The 16,338-nt window shown below is 33.4% G+C and overlaps 1 protein-coding gene across 1 annotated transcript in view; it reads right to left on the bottom strand.

Moving 5' to 3' along the window:
* The window catches only part of LOC114326796 (dynactin subunit 4), a 56,036-nt gene extending 42,055 nt beyond the window's left edge, over nt 1-13,981 (bottom strand). The window contains exons 1-4 of the mRNA XM_028275235.2: nt 13,755-13,981; nt 9,899-10,145; nt 4,071-4,216; nt 2,791-2,962 (exon numbers count right to left, since the gene is read on the bottom strand). Of these exons, the coding sequence (XP_028131036.1) occupies nt 2,791-2,962; nt 4,071-4,216; nt 9,899-10,145; nt 13,755-13,883 (694 nt within the window). The 5' untranslated portion in view covers nt 13,884-13,981. The remainder of the gene's footprint in view (nt 1-2,790; nt 2,963-4,070; nt 4,217-9,898; nt 10,146-13,754) is intronic.
* Nucleotides 13,982-16,338: the final 2,357 nt, after the last annotated feature.

Below are 16,338 nucleotides of genomic sequence, written 5' to 3'. Positions count from 1 at the left end.
CATATATCGGCGTTGAGAATATTAAGCAATTGATCAACCTCATTTTTATAGTTCGTGAAGTTTGAGAGCATTTCCTTTCTCCTGAGTAGTGACCCTGTGTTTGTGATCAATGATCCGAGATATAAGTATGGGCTCACAACCCCAATCAGGTCAATCGTGGTTATGTGTGGATAATTGTTATGTAGTCTTCTTCGCTACAGCATCCATCTGGCTTGCAAATTTTAGAAGCCATGGAGGTGTTACCAAGGAAATGGACCAATAAGTTTTCATTTTAAAAATCTTTTAGTAATATTTTAATATTTTTAAATATTATTAATATTGCTATTAGGATTGAAAACTACTTCATCTTTCAATTGTCAGATGACGCTAGTCACCTAGTCCATTCACGTCAGTTGCGGTGTGGGGGATAAACTCTCGTTGTTGGTCACTTAGAGTATGGAGTAGCAGGCCTACGTCTCTCCGATAAGACTCCAACTTCTTCTTCTTCAAATGCAAATCCACTAATGGATGTTGGCGATCACATTTTCCATTAACTCTCTGTTTCTTGAAATGTGTATCAGAGATTGTATGTCGTTAATTCCTGTCCATTGCCTTATGTTTTGGAGCCAGGACATTTTCTTGCGTCCTATTCCTCTCTTGCCTTCAATTTTACCCTGGATTATAAGTTGAAGGAACTGGTATTTTTCGTTTCGCATGATGTGACCCAAATACGCCGTTTTTCTTTTCTTGATGTTTTCGAAAAGCTGACGTTCTTGGTTGATTCTTTTAAGGACATCCACATTTGTGACTTTCGCCGTCCATGGTATCTTTAGGATACGGCGATAAAGCCACATTTCGAAGGCTTCTAATCTGTTTATATCCCTCGTTTTGAGTGTCCAGCCCTCTATGCCATATAGCAGCACCGACCACACGTAGCATTTAGTAAACCTTAGTCTCAGTGTAAGGTCGAACTCTGAGTAGGTCAGTACCTTCCTGAATTTTACGAAAGCTTGTCGAGCTTGCTCAATGCGACATTTTACTTCCCTGTCCGATGCCCAGTCTTCAAAAAGCCACGTTCCTAGGTATTTGAATAAAGACTCCAACAAGAGTCGATAATTGTCGATTCAGAATGCTGGTCTGCGCTCCGTATTCTAAGTGAAAAATAAGACTCCGTATTCTAAGTGAAAAATAAGATTGTTTTGCCTTCGCATTGCAACTGAATAAAAATGGAATTTTTATTTTATTTTATTTTTATTTTTGGTCGTTACTTCTTTGAGTAACTAGGTCCATTTTCTGTTAAAATTTACCAGCTGAACAGACGGGGTCGTGAATTGTAAGTTTTGGAATTCCCTCTTGTCTTCTTCGCTTCAGCATCCATCTGGCTTGCAAACTTTAGAAGCCATGGAGGTGTTACCAAGGAAATCGACCAATAAGTTTTCAATTTAAAAATCTTTTAGTAATATTTTAATATTTTTAAATATTATTAATATTGCTATTAGGATTGAAAACTACTTCATCTTTCAATTGTCAGATGACGCTAGTCACCTAGTACATTCACGTCAGTTGCGGTGTGGGGGATAAACTCTCGGTGTTGGTCACTTAGAGTATGGAGTAGCAGGCCTACGTCTCTCCGATAAGACTCCAACAAGAGTCGAAAATCGTCGATTCAGAGGGCTGGACTGCGCTCCGTATTCTAAGTGAAAAATAAGATTATTTTGCCTTCGCAATGCAACTGAATAAAAATGGAATTTTTATTTTTTTTTATTATCATGATCTTTGTCTTTGATATGTTGTGTTAATATTTGACTTTCATTTTCAACCAGTCGAATGAGATCAATTAACTCTTCTTGACTATTTGGCAAGAAGTGCTGTGTCATCTACAAAAAGAGGCTGTTTATGTTTCTGCCATTTATTGAGACTTTTATCCTTCAAGTACTCTTCTCATAATGTGCCCCCATATATGTTACTTAGATATTGTGGAGACAGTATATATTCTTATTCTGGATGGAATTCGTTTGAGAGTGTGTCAAGCATTTTAACCGTTCCAGTATATCTGCCATAAGTGTTGCCATTGGCCATTGACCCTATCGAATTCTTTGTGATAATTTATGAAACAAGTGTAAGTGGGATATTGAATTCCCTAGATTTTTCTATTACTTGTCTCATGTTCAGAAGGTGTTCTCGACTACTTCTAATTTTGGCGCAAATCCAGTTTGCTCTTGGGGTATTTCTATTTATAGAAAAGTTTTCAGTCTCTCATTGATTATGTGTGGCATTATTTTACTGGCATGTGAGATGGTTATATACTTGTCGTATTTATAGAAACTGTCTTTTTTATGTATCGTCGTTATTCTAGATTTTTTCCAGTAATTAGGTCATATCTTGGAATGATATATTTTGTTACAGAGCAAGTGAAGCAATTTTATTCTGGATTCTTCTATGGATTTGAGCACTTCTGCTGTTATCATATCTGAACCTGGTTCTTTCTTATCTTGAGTTTACTGATCGTCAGTCTGATTTTATTTCGAGTATATTAAGTTCTTCTTCAATTTCTTCAGAGGCTTGGTGAAAAAGTTCCTGGCATTGATTATCTTTATATAGATCCCGAGAATATAATCTCCACGTTTCTGCTAGATCTTCTCTGTTAATACTCAGGGCATCTGTTTGATCTTCAACGGCCCATTGGATCATATGTGCAGATATAGTAAAAGAAATACATACATTGTAAAAATGTTAGCGTTAGATAAAACAAGAAATATGGCATATGGGCTAACTGCTAAAGCCAATAACACGAACCCATGCATTACTTACTTTCCATCAGATTGATGGGCTTAGTGAATATATCAGCAGGCAACTTTTCCACTTCTGTTTCAGCTTTCGCTGGTTCTGGTTCTTTAGGCTTGGATTTAAGCAGAGGATGAGTTAAATCAGCTGGAAGTCCAATTCTCTTACGGAGAGCAGCTGCCGTTACTCCAGTTCTATCCTAAAAATAACATTCAAACATCAAACTACATTAAAAAATATTCAGACATTTCATATACAAATTCGGGTAAATTTTGACATTAGTAGTAAAGGACATTGGAAACTGTTAAAACTAGAAGGAGTGTCTTGCCAGGATTACATCTACAAAATCATTTGTTCTTTTATTTTCATACAAGCTGGAGGTATTCGAAATGTGGGGGTACCAACGTATCCTCAAAATATCCTGGATGACTCACACCACCAACGTAGAGATATTGTCGAATGAGAAAACAAAAAGAAATCTCTTTCACAATTAAGAAACGGAAACTTGAATACCTCGGTCATATTATGAGACATGATAAATATCATATACTCCAACTGATAATACAGGGTCAAGTAGAGGGCAAACGCGGACCCGGAAGAAGAAGATACTCATGGCTGCAAAACTTAAGCTAATGGTTTGGACTAACATCGATCGACTTCAGAAACGCTGCAAACAAAATTAAGATTGCTATGATAGCCAACGTCCGCAATGGACAAGGCACATGAAGAAGAAGAATACAAGCTGTAATCAACAAATGCCTACTTGTAAATATGTGTATGATTTGAAAGAGTATTCATATGCAGTCTCGGCACTAGGGTAAAAGGTGCCTGCCTGCAAAACTAGCATAGGCGCCCTTTGGTTTTTTTAATTAGTATTTTGTACATCAGCAAAAAAAAGTTCATTTTGGCACTCTCCAAACAGGGGAGCCTGCCTGCAATGCCTCCTTGGCTGGTTATCACCAGCCCTGCTCACATGCTTCAGAGAATTCTACAACTTTGTATTACACTCTTGACAAATAACTCTTCTGTATACCATTCGTATGTCCAGAAGGACTGTAACCCGTTTAGAGTATTTCTTTAAAGTTTTGTTTTAAAGGAATCCAAGAAATATAAACAAGTTAGGTTAGTATGTTTTTATTTCATAGCCTACCCAATTACATTTTTTTGAACACCCTATTTACTTGGACAATAAATGTGAATCGTAAACTAGAAGGGGGGGGGGGGGGGGAAACTATAAATTTCTAATGACAACTGGACATTTTCAAATATAATTAAGTTATATTTTAGATAAAAATAAAATTACTCACTGTATAGCTCACGTATTTTCCTCTTTGCTTCTTCTTATCCTTTTCTTGTTGTTGTTTCTGAGCAACAACTATAGCCTTGTACATATCCACTAATTCCTGCAATCTATTAGCATGGACATTTTCTCTTTCAGGCCATCCTCCAGTGACTGTAAAATATAGAAATATTTAGAAGAAAGAACATAAAAGAAATTTGTATATTTGCAGTGTGAATTTTTTATTGAACTATACTAGATTTTTCTGGAAGCCATCTAGTATAAAGCAGTCTTACTATGGCGAATTGGCTTATTGTACTAGATTATTATAATGTAATTAAATGTTACGACCTATAAATGGCAACACTGTATGCTGTCGAATACCATACGGTCTCCACTTCCAACACTATCGTGTCTTGGTTTGTTTATTTCTACTGCATCTTGAATTTAAATTAAGTATAGGCCTTCCCTTTTTCGTCATCCTATTTGCTTCCATTGTAATATTTTCTTTGTTGATTTTGGTGTTCTTGTCTCTGGACCTATGACAGTCTCTAACTTTTAACAATTCTTCTTATATCAGGCCCTTTATTCAATTCATTAATCTTATCATTTCTTGATTCTTCTCCATGTGCCATATCGATGGCTTAGTGTAAAAACCTCGTATCTCATTTTTTTTTCGAAGTGGTTTTAATACACTAGACTATTTTCTACAGCCGAAAAAAGGAATCACGTATATGCTTTTTCTCATGAGGATCTTTCAGTGCGTCACAGTTTTTCGATTTCTTTCTAAGGCATTAAATTGTATGTGACAGAAAAAACGCACGTCGGTGATTACATTTCGTCGGTGACATTTATAACATTTATTCTAGTTGTCAATAGATGGCGCCATAATCGAAAATAAAATAATTTGCGAGTTATATAATATATCTACGAATATAATCTGAACAATTTATAAGACTATACAAATCAAAGAAAATACCATTTTATAAATGCAATAAACACAATTGATTTGATGTTACGCCAAATTGCAAATAAAATGTGACAACTGTCAGATTTAACTAAAATGTCATGTCACTAAAATGTATATTATCATGGGCTTACTTTTTTTTCTATCATTTGTGACGCACTGAAAAATGCTCATGAAAAGAAGCATATCAATTCAGGAGCTTGGAGGAGTAAGGGCGAACTGCAAAAACGATGTTTCGGGAAAACTGAGTTAAAGTTTACAAACATGTTAGAATAGTAAGGGCGAACAAGTGATGCTACTAGATTATGCGGTTTATCGTCGCATCTCTACTATAGCGTGCGGTCTACCGAGGGATACGGTGTATAATCTATATTACAATGCCGACAAAAAATCTTCAAAGTGAATAAAACGTGTATAGTAAATCTTATGAATTATTATTTTAGTTTTATGGCTTGTTCCCAACTAAAATAGTAAATTGATGTAATAAAGTATTAACTTGTAAAATTACTATAATAATCCTTATTTATGCCTTATATTCACTTTCTAAATAGTTTTTGTCGGTGTCACGTTCGATCGGTACATCGGCTCATCACTACAATATTGCTTTGAATAGAATAATGAAAGGCGCCTTTGAAAGCGGAAAGTTTATCTCCAAGTACTAATAAAAGTTACAATATACAATAAACTTTATGCAAATTTAGTTTCTCTACTGTTATGCATATTACACCCTAATCTTTTCCTAGGGTATGGTAATCCTTCAGGTAGATCTTAAAAACTTAAGGATTTTGCAAGATTTTTATGAAATAAAAAAATGAGGTTTAATACTTTTTATTCTATAAAAGTAAACATCCCTAGTGTTTTTAATAAAATTCAAAAAGAAAGCTTTAATTGAATTCAATTTGATTTTCATCGTCTACGGTTTCTTCGTCTTCATTTATACCAATTCCTCCACTTATAGCTTCTTGTAAAGTACACTTGTATGGCATGGGTACATAATCAAGAAGATCTAGTAAGTCCTTTTTCTTTTATTCTCTAAGCTTGAGAGCACCCTGGTATTTGAGAGGAAGTTCTATATTATCTAAATTAAAATTTGTGGTATCATAAAGTCTCTTTCGCCCCTTTTGGAGTATCACACTTGTAGAAATATCCGTGTTGTATGCGATTTGAGTTTTAAAGCCCATCTTAAAATCTGTTGAAAATTCGAATATTCTGCCATCCTTGAAGTTAGCTCCCAATATTTGAGATTTAGTTGCTGCTTTTTGAAGAACGCTGAAATCCTTAACCATTTCCCTCGTCACATTAACAACTTGGAATTTGTTCTTCTTTTTCGTGTGTTCAATGAAATGGATATAGTGTTGTTTTGAAAATACCTCACAGTCCTTGATCTTTAATTTAATTGAACCAAAATCTCGATCACAACCCATCATTGAATGCCCCGACATTAAAAAAACGTGCTTAATAAGATCAAAGCGATTTGCATGAATGTGGCGGAGGTTAGACAAAACAACGTTTATGTTCTTATTTTGACCGGCACAGTTATCACTAAAAATTATAACTTTTCGCACTTGCTCGTTAACAAAGTTCTCCAAATAGTGACTGAGGAAACTGGCTATTTCACACGATCCGCGCTTGGCGATGGTTTCATCCCATACATACATCATGGCTGTTCCTGTTTTAATGTTGTGGATTCCTAAGTTGTAAGTCCACATTTTTCTTTTGTAATATTGCACGTTGCAGGTAAGTTTAGGCGTGGGTAATGCTTGTTGTAAATCAACACATACAACTTCAATATTTTCATCCTGGTTGTTTTCGTAGCTTTTCATCATTTGCTGAGCAGCTTTCTAATTTGCTAAGTGAACCTTCAGGTCCGTATCCAATTTAATTATTCTGGGAGAATTCAAGTTACTAGTTTTTAACCCATCAAGTTCAATTTTAATCTTAGAGCAAGTATTACACTCATCAACAGAAGGAGGCTGAACACCTATATTGAATTCGTTTACAAAAATATTTCGATAGTAGGACTCTGTCACAGGCAGTGCTTCAGGAGATGTGTTTCTTAGCCATTCCGTGTAAGCTTTATATGCCTCAGTAATTGATGAGCCCGGTGGCATATATTTTCTAAAGGGACTTTTGGCTCTGTTGTAGTGACTGGAAACAGTAACAAGAGAATCAATGTGATCTCTGACCAACTGAGTTCTATACCCACCCATTTTATTGCCTGGACTTAACTTCCCTCTGTTATCACTCAGCACAGTTCCTGTGGTGGTCTGCTTGTTTAAAACAATGCGAACTCTTTTTTCACTTATGCCATGGATGCTGATAAAAGTATGACGACAAACACATTTTCTTTCACCATTGATTGAAACACTATATCCGATGGTCCGAAGCTTCCTACTTGCTCTGCCAGTAATTAAAGAATTTTTACAGTTACTGAAACTTAGCGCTTTTGAAAGATATTGGTTTTGACTATCGTAGTTGCCGATTTGCCAAAAATTATTGAAAATCATATTGATATTGTCCATGCCCAACATTTCAAAACACGTTTTACGACACTTACAAGGCAGTCCGATTGTGCGCGCAGATACAGGTTTCTTTGTATTTCTTGAAACGTATGCTTCACCACAGTTTCGTTTGGCTTTACATACGTTAACGACCCATTGTTCCGTGTTTTTTTGCTTCCGCCTTGTCGTATTCTCGGCGTTCATTTTGAAAATAAATCAGAAAAAACTAAGCAAGTTAAACGCTAATGCACCTTGGTTTTTCCTTAAAATACGATTAAAAACTACAAGCACACGATCGTAAAGAAAAACTCAAGAACAATGCATCTGCATACAACGCAATCTGCATACAATGCAAGACTGTATCTCACCAACTAAAGCCACTAAGCTACAGAATTACAGAAACACCGGCGCCTTATACACGATCGTACAGGAAAACTCAAGAACAATGCATCTGCATTCAACGCAATCTACATACAATTCAATCTGCATACAACGCAATCTGCATACAACACAAGACTGTATCTCACCAATTAAAGCTACTAAGCTACAGAATTGCAGAAACACCGACGCGTTAACAGAGGAGAAGGGCGAACGAAACGCAACGAAAGCCTGTGGATTCGCCCTTACTCTTCTAGACCATTATGCAGTTCAGCTTCTGACAGGAATGGATTGGAATATTATTTCTTACGAAATTTTAGGAGTATGAAGGGCGAAACATGCTGTTATAATATACAGACGCATTCTTTAAAAGTATGTGAAAAATATGAGACTGTTTTTGAAATGACCATTTTTCGGGTTCGCCCTTACTCCTCCAAGCTCCTGAATTGCTCTCTTGATTTAGTGTGTATACCATGTATATTTATAACCAAGAATTTGTTACTTAATTAGGAGTGTTTGTTTGTGAAATTCGACTTGGAGAATTGTTTTTGGTGAACAGTAAAAGGTAGTCCTGCATACAGAAACATTTTATGAACCTTAAGTCAAAAGATTTGTACTGTATCAACCTAGTATTTAGAGGTGTGCAATAAGCTATCAAAAATGAAAACCTCGTAAATAATAATAAACACAACCTCATTTAAGATGAAAAACACATAATATATCAAGATATACGAGGTTATCATAGTTACTTGGGCAAAGGCTCTACATACTGCAAGGATATTTACGTGTTTTTCATAGTGAATATTTGTATTTCCAATTTAATAGCCACATTTAACACTTTTAGCTCTAGGCCAATATCAGATATTTGTCTCAATGTGCTCGAATTAAAAATATGTAACAGTAATTTTTGTTTTTAGGTTATATTATGCAGAAAATCAGTTTTTTGCCTCTCCTGTAAAATTGTAATTTAATGAGATACGAGGTTTTCACACTAAGCCATCGATGTTCCTCTTGCACTGGGCCATATAGTTTTCTTAGTATCCTTCTCTCGAATGTCACGAGCTGCACTTTTTTATCATTACCCAGGTCTTACAACCATAGGTTACAATAAATTAATTGATGTTCTGTAGATAGTCATTTCTGTTCTTTTGTCTAATAATTTCGATGTCATTGATCTTTCTAGTGAATAATATTGCTCATAATCTGTGGCTACAAACTCACTCTCTGATTCTTAAAATGGATCTTCATCACGAGTCTCTCCAATTCTCATTGCTACTTTCTTCCAATTCTTTACATGTTCCATTGTATTTTAGTTATGAATAAATATCTAAATATACCACTACCATTAGGCTTAACAGTATTAATTGTCCTTTAAAATTAACATTTTTTGGGAATGCACATTTTTGTTATTACATTTTCTTTTTACCTAAGCATTAGTCACATTGTTCGATTTCAACCACAGAGGTCTTTTTACTAATTGAATTAATAAACCACTGTTGTACAGTGAATTTTGTGGACACAAGTAAACAAAAAATAATTTTGTAGCTGACCGATTTGGGTAGACAAACAATATTTTGAGTTTATGGAAACAATACCTGCCACTTAACACTTTCAGCTCGGAGCCAATATTAGATATTTGTCTCATGTGCCACTTTTATACAGTCATTAGAAAATTGTTGAAATTTACACACAGTAGCAGTGCCGGTGGCATCTGATTGAAAATAGTGTGTACACAGAAGCTATGCCAGTGGAACATCTGAAAGTGTGAACCTATTAAAAACATGTTATTCTTTCTCTATCTTAAAAATTACTTGTGTAATAGCAATGCAACAGTAATTTATGTTTAAAAGGTGCCAAAAGGGTAGTGAAATTTAGAAACGCAGTAGTAACTTTAAATTTTTTTTTATTCCGCTAAACTAAAAAGACTGCATGTTTTTCTAAAATAAACTTTTGCCATACCCATAAAGATATACATTGTATGTGGTTTAGAAAAGATAAAGATTAAAATACCTGTAGATTGATCTGGTATACCAACATCTCTAGAACTCCACCTACAGAATTGGCAATACAAATAATACATTTTCTTGGTAGTAACCTTCTCTTCTCCTTCAGCTGGAGCTTTCGTTGATGCCATTCTTGGAGATAATTCTTGCTCACAGCTGGGACAGTTGTAACAGTTTCCACATCTATTTTTCTTTACTCTGGCTTCCGATGTTGGAATATTTTCTGAACATTTTCCACAAAAATTTGAATCAACCTAAAAATCATTTTAACATTTGATCATGTCATTGTCTTAAAGCTATTTTCTTGTGACATCTTAATACTATTTTAAAAAACTAATATGTCACACCGTGAAAATATGTGAGAGAGAAATTGATAGAATGGATATGTGAAGAAACCAAAATAATTGATAATCAATTTGGCTTTATGCAGGGCAGATCAACAACAGATGCAATTTTCATTATAAGGCAGTTGATGGAAAAATACAGGAATACAGAAACACATGCTCATATGGTATTCATTGATCTTAAGAAAGCATATGATACAGTTCCTCGAGAGGTTATGCAGTGGACACTCAGTAAGAAAGGAGTCCCTGGTGAATATGTAAAGATTGTGAGGGATATGTATGAGAGAGTAACAAAAAGTGTTAAAACAGGTGAAGGAGAGACTGATAAATTTCATGTACAGTTGAGTCCACGAGTCTTTACCCATGCGTCATCATTTAAAATTTAAAGCATACGAAATAAGTAGGAAATTTACTAAAGGCAACAGCAAGTGATAGAAAGTGGGTATTACTCCAATCACTGGTTATAGTTATAGTATAAAATGTGACATTATCAAATAAATACAATGTCAAATTTAAGTTTTGCTTTAAAATTTTGGTGCATAATTACAGCTACATTTGAAGTAGCTTAATAAATTCTTTTATTATCACTGATTAATAAATAAATAAAAATTTATAAAAAAATTCAATATCATATTTTCTTTTTGTTATTTTATTCACTTTGGCAGAACATTAAACACACGCATTCCTTAACTGTGTCAATGAGGTTAGCTTCGTATGTTGTCAAAATTAATCATAAAATAACATAAACTTACCATAAAATTTCAAACTCCAACATAAAATTAGTTGTGAAAACAACTGTTTGTATACTATAAAAAACTTCAAATTCAAAATGCAAAAATTCGACAAAATAACGCAAAAAATTCAACAAACTGACAGCCACAAAAGTAAACAAACCAAAACGTCAGAAATTGTACTTAATATATTATGTGAAAACACCCCAATCATCTTTTTTTCAATGTACTGAGTCTAGATCGTTCATAAAAATAACATGTGTTTTCTTAATAACAGGCGGTAGCTGGTTTGCCATTAGTTTCATGCATGGAAGATACAAAGTATGCATAAGTTTGCTAGATACAAAGTATGCGTTTTATCTCTCCAGGTATTATTGATGCACAGCTGTTGTTGAATGTTGGGCAGTTTAAAAGAAAGAGGAGCAACAAATGCATCTGGCCAAAATGAGAATGCTTATATGAATGGGGGGAGTAATAAAAAATGTGTATACTAAGGGAAATCTAGGGGTGGCACCAATTGATTCCAAAAGGAGGAAGTATAGGTTAACCCATTAGCGCCCACGGATACCATATGGTATCAAAATCCCTCTCAATATTATTTATTTATTTATTATTTATTGACGGACTGAAGTCCATTTGTACATGATACAATTAAAATGTCACACAAATTATAAAAGAATTCAAAATAAGAACTAGTGCTAGTAGGTACAAAATTGGTAAATACATAATAAAGAACAACAAAAAAATAAAATTACTTGCTCTCATTTAACAATTGAGAGCTAGTCCTATAATATAAAGTAAAGTAAAAAATCTAAATATCTAAAACATTTTGAAATTGACAAATCAGTCTTGAAATTAGAACATTAAGTTAAATATAAATGTAATTGTGTGGAAAACGCAGTAAAGTCGTTCATAAAGAAATCAATATGCAGAGATAATGTATTTCCTAATTTAATAGTTTTACAGAGATAGGAACTTGAACCATAGTCTATAGGTATTGAGGCTCCACTGGAATTGTTTTAGTGGGAACTTGAATATTTTCGGTTTCAAGGTTAGCAGACATGACAGACTTTTATTCTACCTCATTTGTAAGCTGATTTCTGTATTTTTTTATTGATTTGCAATTTTTTTTCCTAAACAGTTTTTATTTTCAGTCGAAATTATGGATGTTCAACAGGCGCAAGTATCTTTTCGCAGTAGTATTGCATATTTTAGTAAAAGTTTGATATAAACGGTAATGTAAATACATCAAATATTTGTTTTGAGTATAAATATTTAGAATCAATTTTAATTTGCTTTTGATCTGAAGCCCTAAATTAGCGTGATACCATATGGTATCCATGGGCGTTTAGGAGAAATTGTTTGCCAAAGCGTCAACACCATTGATTCTTATGTTACAAGAACTAAAAGAACCGAATTTACCATTTTTTACATACAAATAACTCGTTTATTGGCCTAAACTTGTTTTCCTTCCTTCGTAATCTACGATATAGAGCATTATGCACGATACGAGAAAATCGTATATCCCGATCATGTACTTTGACTAGCAAAAACTTGTTTAAAAAAAAAGGATCGAGAGAAGTATGAACAAGTAATTGAAAAAATAATAGTATTCCACAAGTTCGTTGGATGGCCAACTCAGTAGTGACAAGGTGTTCTACAAATTCTGGTGTCCAACCATTACGACAGGTTCGGAGATCTTCTCAGAAAGAAAAAAGAAACATATTGCTGCCTCGTCCTCAATGAATTGAAGCCTATAATAATAAGATGGGGAAACTGATCTTATGGACCAAGGAGTAGCTTTTTACCGAATTATAGATAACTTATAGACGTAGCTATACAGAACGAATGGTATTTATGCAGAAAAAAAAATCGTAATGCATAGACTCTAGATCTCAGACGGGAAAATCATACAAGTTTATTTGAACAAGTATGGTACTGCTCCAAAAAGAGCTAGAACTGCTCTTATCAAGAATATTTATCCAGATGTACAGTTTGATGCTATAGATCATTTCATATAAGAGTTTCTTGCTGAAGAAGACAATGTGCAGTTAGAGATTGTAAATCTTTTGGTCGAACAATGTGCCAAAAATGTAACGTGGGATTATCTTTAATTGTTTTGCAGCACTTCATACAAAATGAATAATACGTAATTTTAGTTTTAATTTTTGCAATAAAATGAACCTAAACGCCCACTGATATCATATGGTATCAGCATTTTTTTTAATCTCTGTACATAAATTTTACAAAAAAAAATTATTTTTAGTCAGTTTTAACCAACATCTTTAAGATATATAAAAATTACCCAAAAATTCAAAAAATAATTAATTTGGGCGTTAATGGGTTAAGATGCTTTGGTCATGTTCAATGTTGAATTGTTAATGACCCAATAAGAATTACTGAACAGAGAGTTCCTGGAACAAGTAGGGCAGGAAAACTGAAGAAGATCTGAGGGGAGGACGCTTAAAGCGAGACCTGAACATGTCGGAAAAGGAGGTTGATGTTGATATGACCCAAGACAGAAGCTTATGGAGAAATGCGATTAGGTATGCCGATCCCGCTTAGGGATAATGGCGAACAGAAATATGATGATCTCAATACTATTTTTACTGCTTATACATGATCAATTTCTTAATTTTCTATATTTTGTGGACGATTTCAGATGTGGAAATCAAAACGTCAAATAAACTTATTTTAAAGTAAGATTGTGGTTATTCCTGGTAAAAATAGTACTAAATTTGGTCATAACAATACATAATACCATAATATGAATCTGGAATAAAATTACCTCATGACACACGCAAAAGCTGCATCGAAGCTGTGTGCAATATCTGCAAAAATATAGATACGGTATCGGTTTTAACAACCCGCAACTACAGGCATAATTAACAACATTTGGTCCTGTTACATACGACATTTTCTACTTAGTATTGTTTAAATTATTTCTTTTTGAACTTTCTTAATTTTCTCTTTGAAGTATTTATTCCGAATGTCACTGTCACTGTCACTACCAACTACCAGTCAATGTCATGTCAATTGTCATTTATTTGTCTGTCGAAAGAGGCCGCTTTCGTTGAGATCTTGTAATGTTAATTGCCTATATGTTCAAAACATTTCAAGAATAATTATTTTATCTATGAATAAAGTATGTATGCACATGTAGAAAGTAGCACATAAGTCCTCAACAAAACTGGTTTTGATGTTTGTACACCTTTTAGTATAATTTGAGAGACTTTTAAACTCATTTACAATACAAATATTAATTTATCATTGTTTAACTGTTTTAAGTACGCGCAAAGCAAAGTTTAATTTCGCTTCTTTAAGAAGTTTACTATGAAAATAAAGGTGTGCCAATTCATATTATACTTTAGATTGTGCTTTTAAAAGATAAAAGGTTTACTTCTGTTGAATGTTGTAACGGTAAAAGTAATTTTATAGACATACTTGAATAAAATCTTACTTATACTGCACTTTTTAAATTGAGCAAGAAATTAAACAAAGTGTCTATTTTAAAACCTCTCAACGACACCAGCTAAACGACCTTAAGTGTCTGCATATCGATTCAAGTTTCTCTTTAGTAGAGAGCTTTTTGCATATAGAACGAGTAGGTAGGTATAGCAAAAAAGTATTTAACAAGAAATATTGTAAACTCTCAACAAATAAGGTACCTACCGTCCGATTTTTAAAGTTTGATACCTACCCCAGGCTGTGGGTGAAAAACAGGTCGATTTCAGGATATAATTCAGGAATTTTTGAAACCTATCAGGTGTTGTCAAGGACGATGCCAGGCATAACTTCTACTAAAATGTAACCAAAAATATTGTGCGCTTTTTTTTATTGCGATTTTCATTTGTTAAATTTGCAATTTTTAATAATTTTTAATTTTGCAGCTTAGGATATTGATTTTAGAGAAAAACTTTTTAATAGAAAGTTGTAGTAAATTAAAAAACCTACAATTTGAGGTACGGTAAGTTTAATTTGGTTTATTGGTTATTGCAAAACAGCCTGCGAAAGGTCCAAAATGGCCGTTTTTTACAATTGCATTATTTATTGTACAAAGATTTTTTTTTTATTTTTTAAAGCTTTAAAATGAAGATCTTTCAATTCCAAACATAAAAAAAATTGTAAAGCCAGATTAACTAATTTGTTGCTTAGATATTATAAATTGTTTATCCCAAGAGGTCAAATGTCGAAGGCTATAACTTTTCATATTTCCATATTTTCATTTTCTGATGTAAATAAATGCGTAAAACATTTTTAAACCTCTAATTTTTGGGTTTGAAAATAAGGGGGCAAATTTCGTTATAAACATTTAGAACTGAAGCGGCCCTGTACATCCTATGAGTTTTTAACTTACAGATTATTGTTGCTGAAGATGAAACGAAGATTTATAAAAAAATAAAAAATTTCTACGACCAACTGAAGCCGAGATAATTTTTGGGTTTAAAAATAAGGGGGCAAATTTCGTTATAAACATTTAGAGCTGAAGCGGCCTTGTACATCCTATGAGTTTCTAACTTACAGATTATTGTTGCTGAAGACAAAACGAAGATTTATAAAAAATAAAAATTTTCTATAACCAACTGAAGCCGAGATAATTGTTTTTTTTTTCTTAAGTCGTAGTGCCTTTATTTATAACAATTAAGAAATTATTTTACAGTCATTGACTAAAGAAAGACTTATATTATCTTAAAATAAAAATTATTATAAAATATAATTACATTTAATTATTAAAAATTATTTTTAAAATCGGTGCTTTGCGAGCGGACGAATTTTGCAAATCGCCCGGCTTGCTTCAAATCCGCGCTCTCGGAAAATTTTTACGTAACTTGTATTAAATTTTGACAGAAAACAATTTAATAATATTACCATTATAATATACAGTCTATTTACCACTGTATCTGTTTTTCTTGATAACCTTTTATATGTGAAATTTCATTTCTGAAGAAATAATATTACAAAAATGATAGGTACATATCGCACACCTAGTTCAATATAATAGTGCCACAAGTGCAAAACACAATATTCTCGAGAAATGAGCAAAACGTTCTGTAGTAAATGCGTTGTGCCCTGTAAATAATTTATTTTGAGAGTGACTGGCTTCAAAATTACAATTTAGGTAGTAAATTATACACTTATTGGCTGGATCTTATTACAATTTATTAAAAATAAAACGTTATTATTGTTTTTATAGTTATGGCGATATTGCATTGTGAAGAAAGTCATTTATAAAACAATACTTAGGAGATACGGCGGCAATATAATGAAAAAATCAATTGATTTTTGCAGTTGTGGCCGTATTGAATTATACCGGTTGTATTGTGGCTTGTGGCAGTGTATATTATCGCCACATCTCTCTTGATTTTTGCAGT

Source organism: Diabrotica virgifera, chromosome 4 (genome assembly GCF_917563875.1).
Source record: "Diabrotica virgifera virgifera chromosome 4, PGI_DIABVI_V3a".
NCBI lineage: Eukaryota > Metazoa > Arthropoda > Insecta > Coleoptera > Chrysomelidae > Diabrotica > Diabrotica virgifera.
This window is presented reverse-complemented; position numbering and strand designations above follow the sequence as displayed.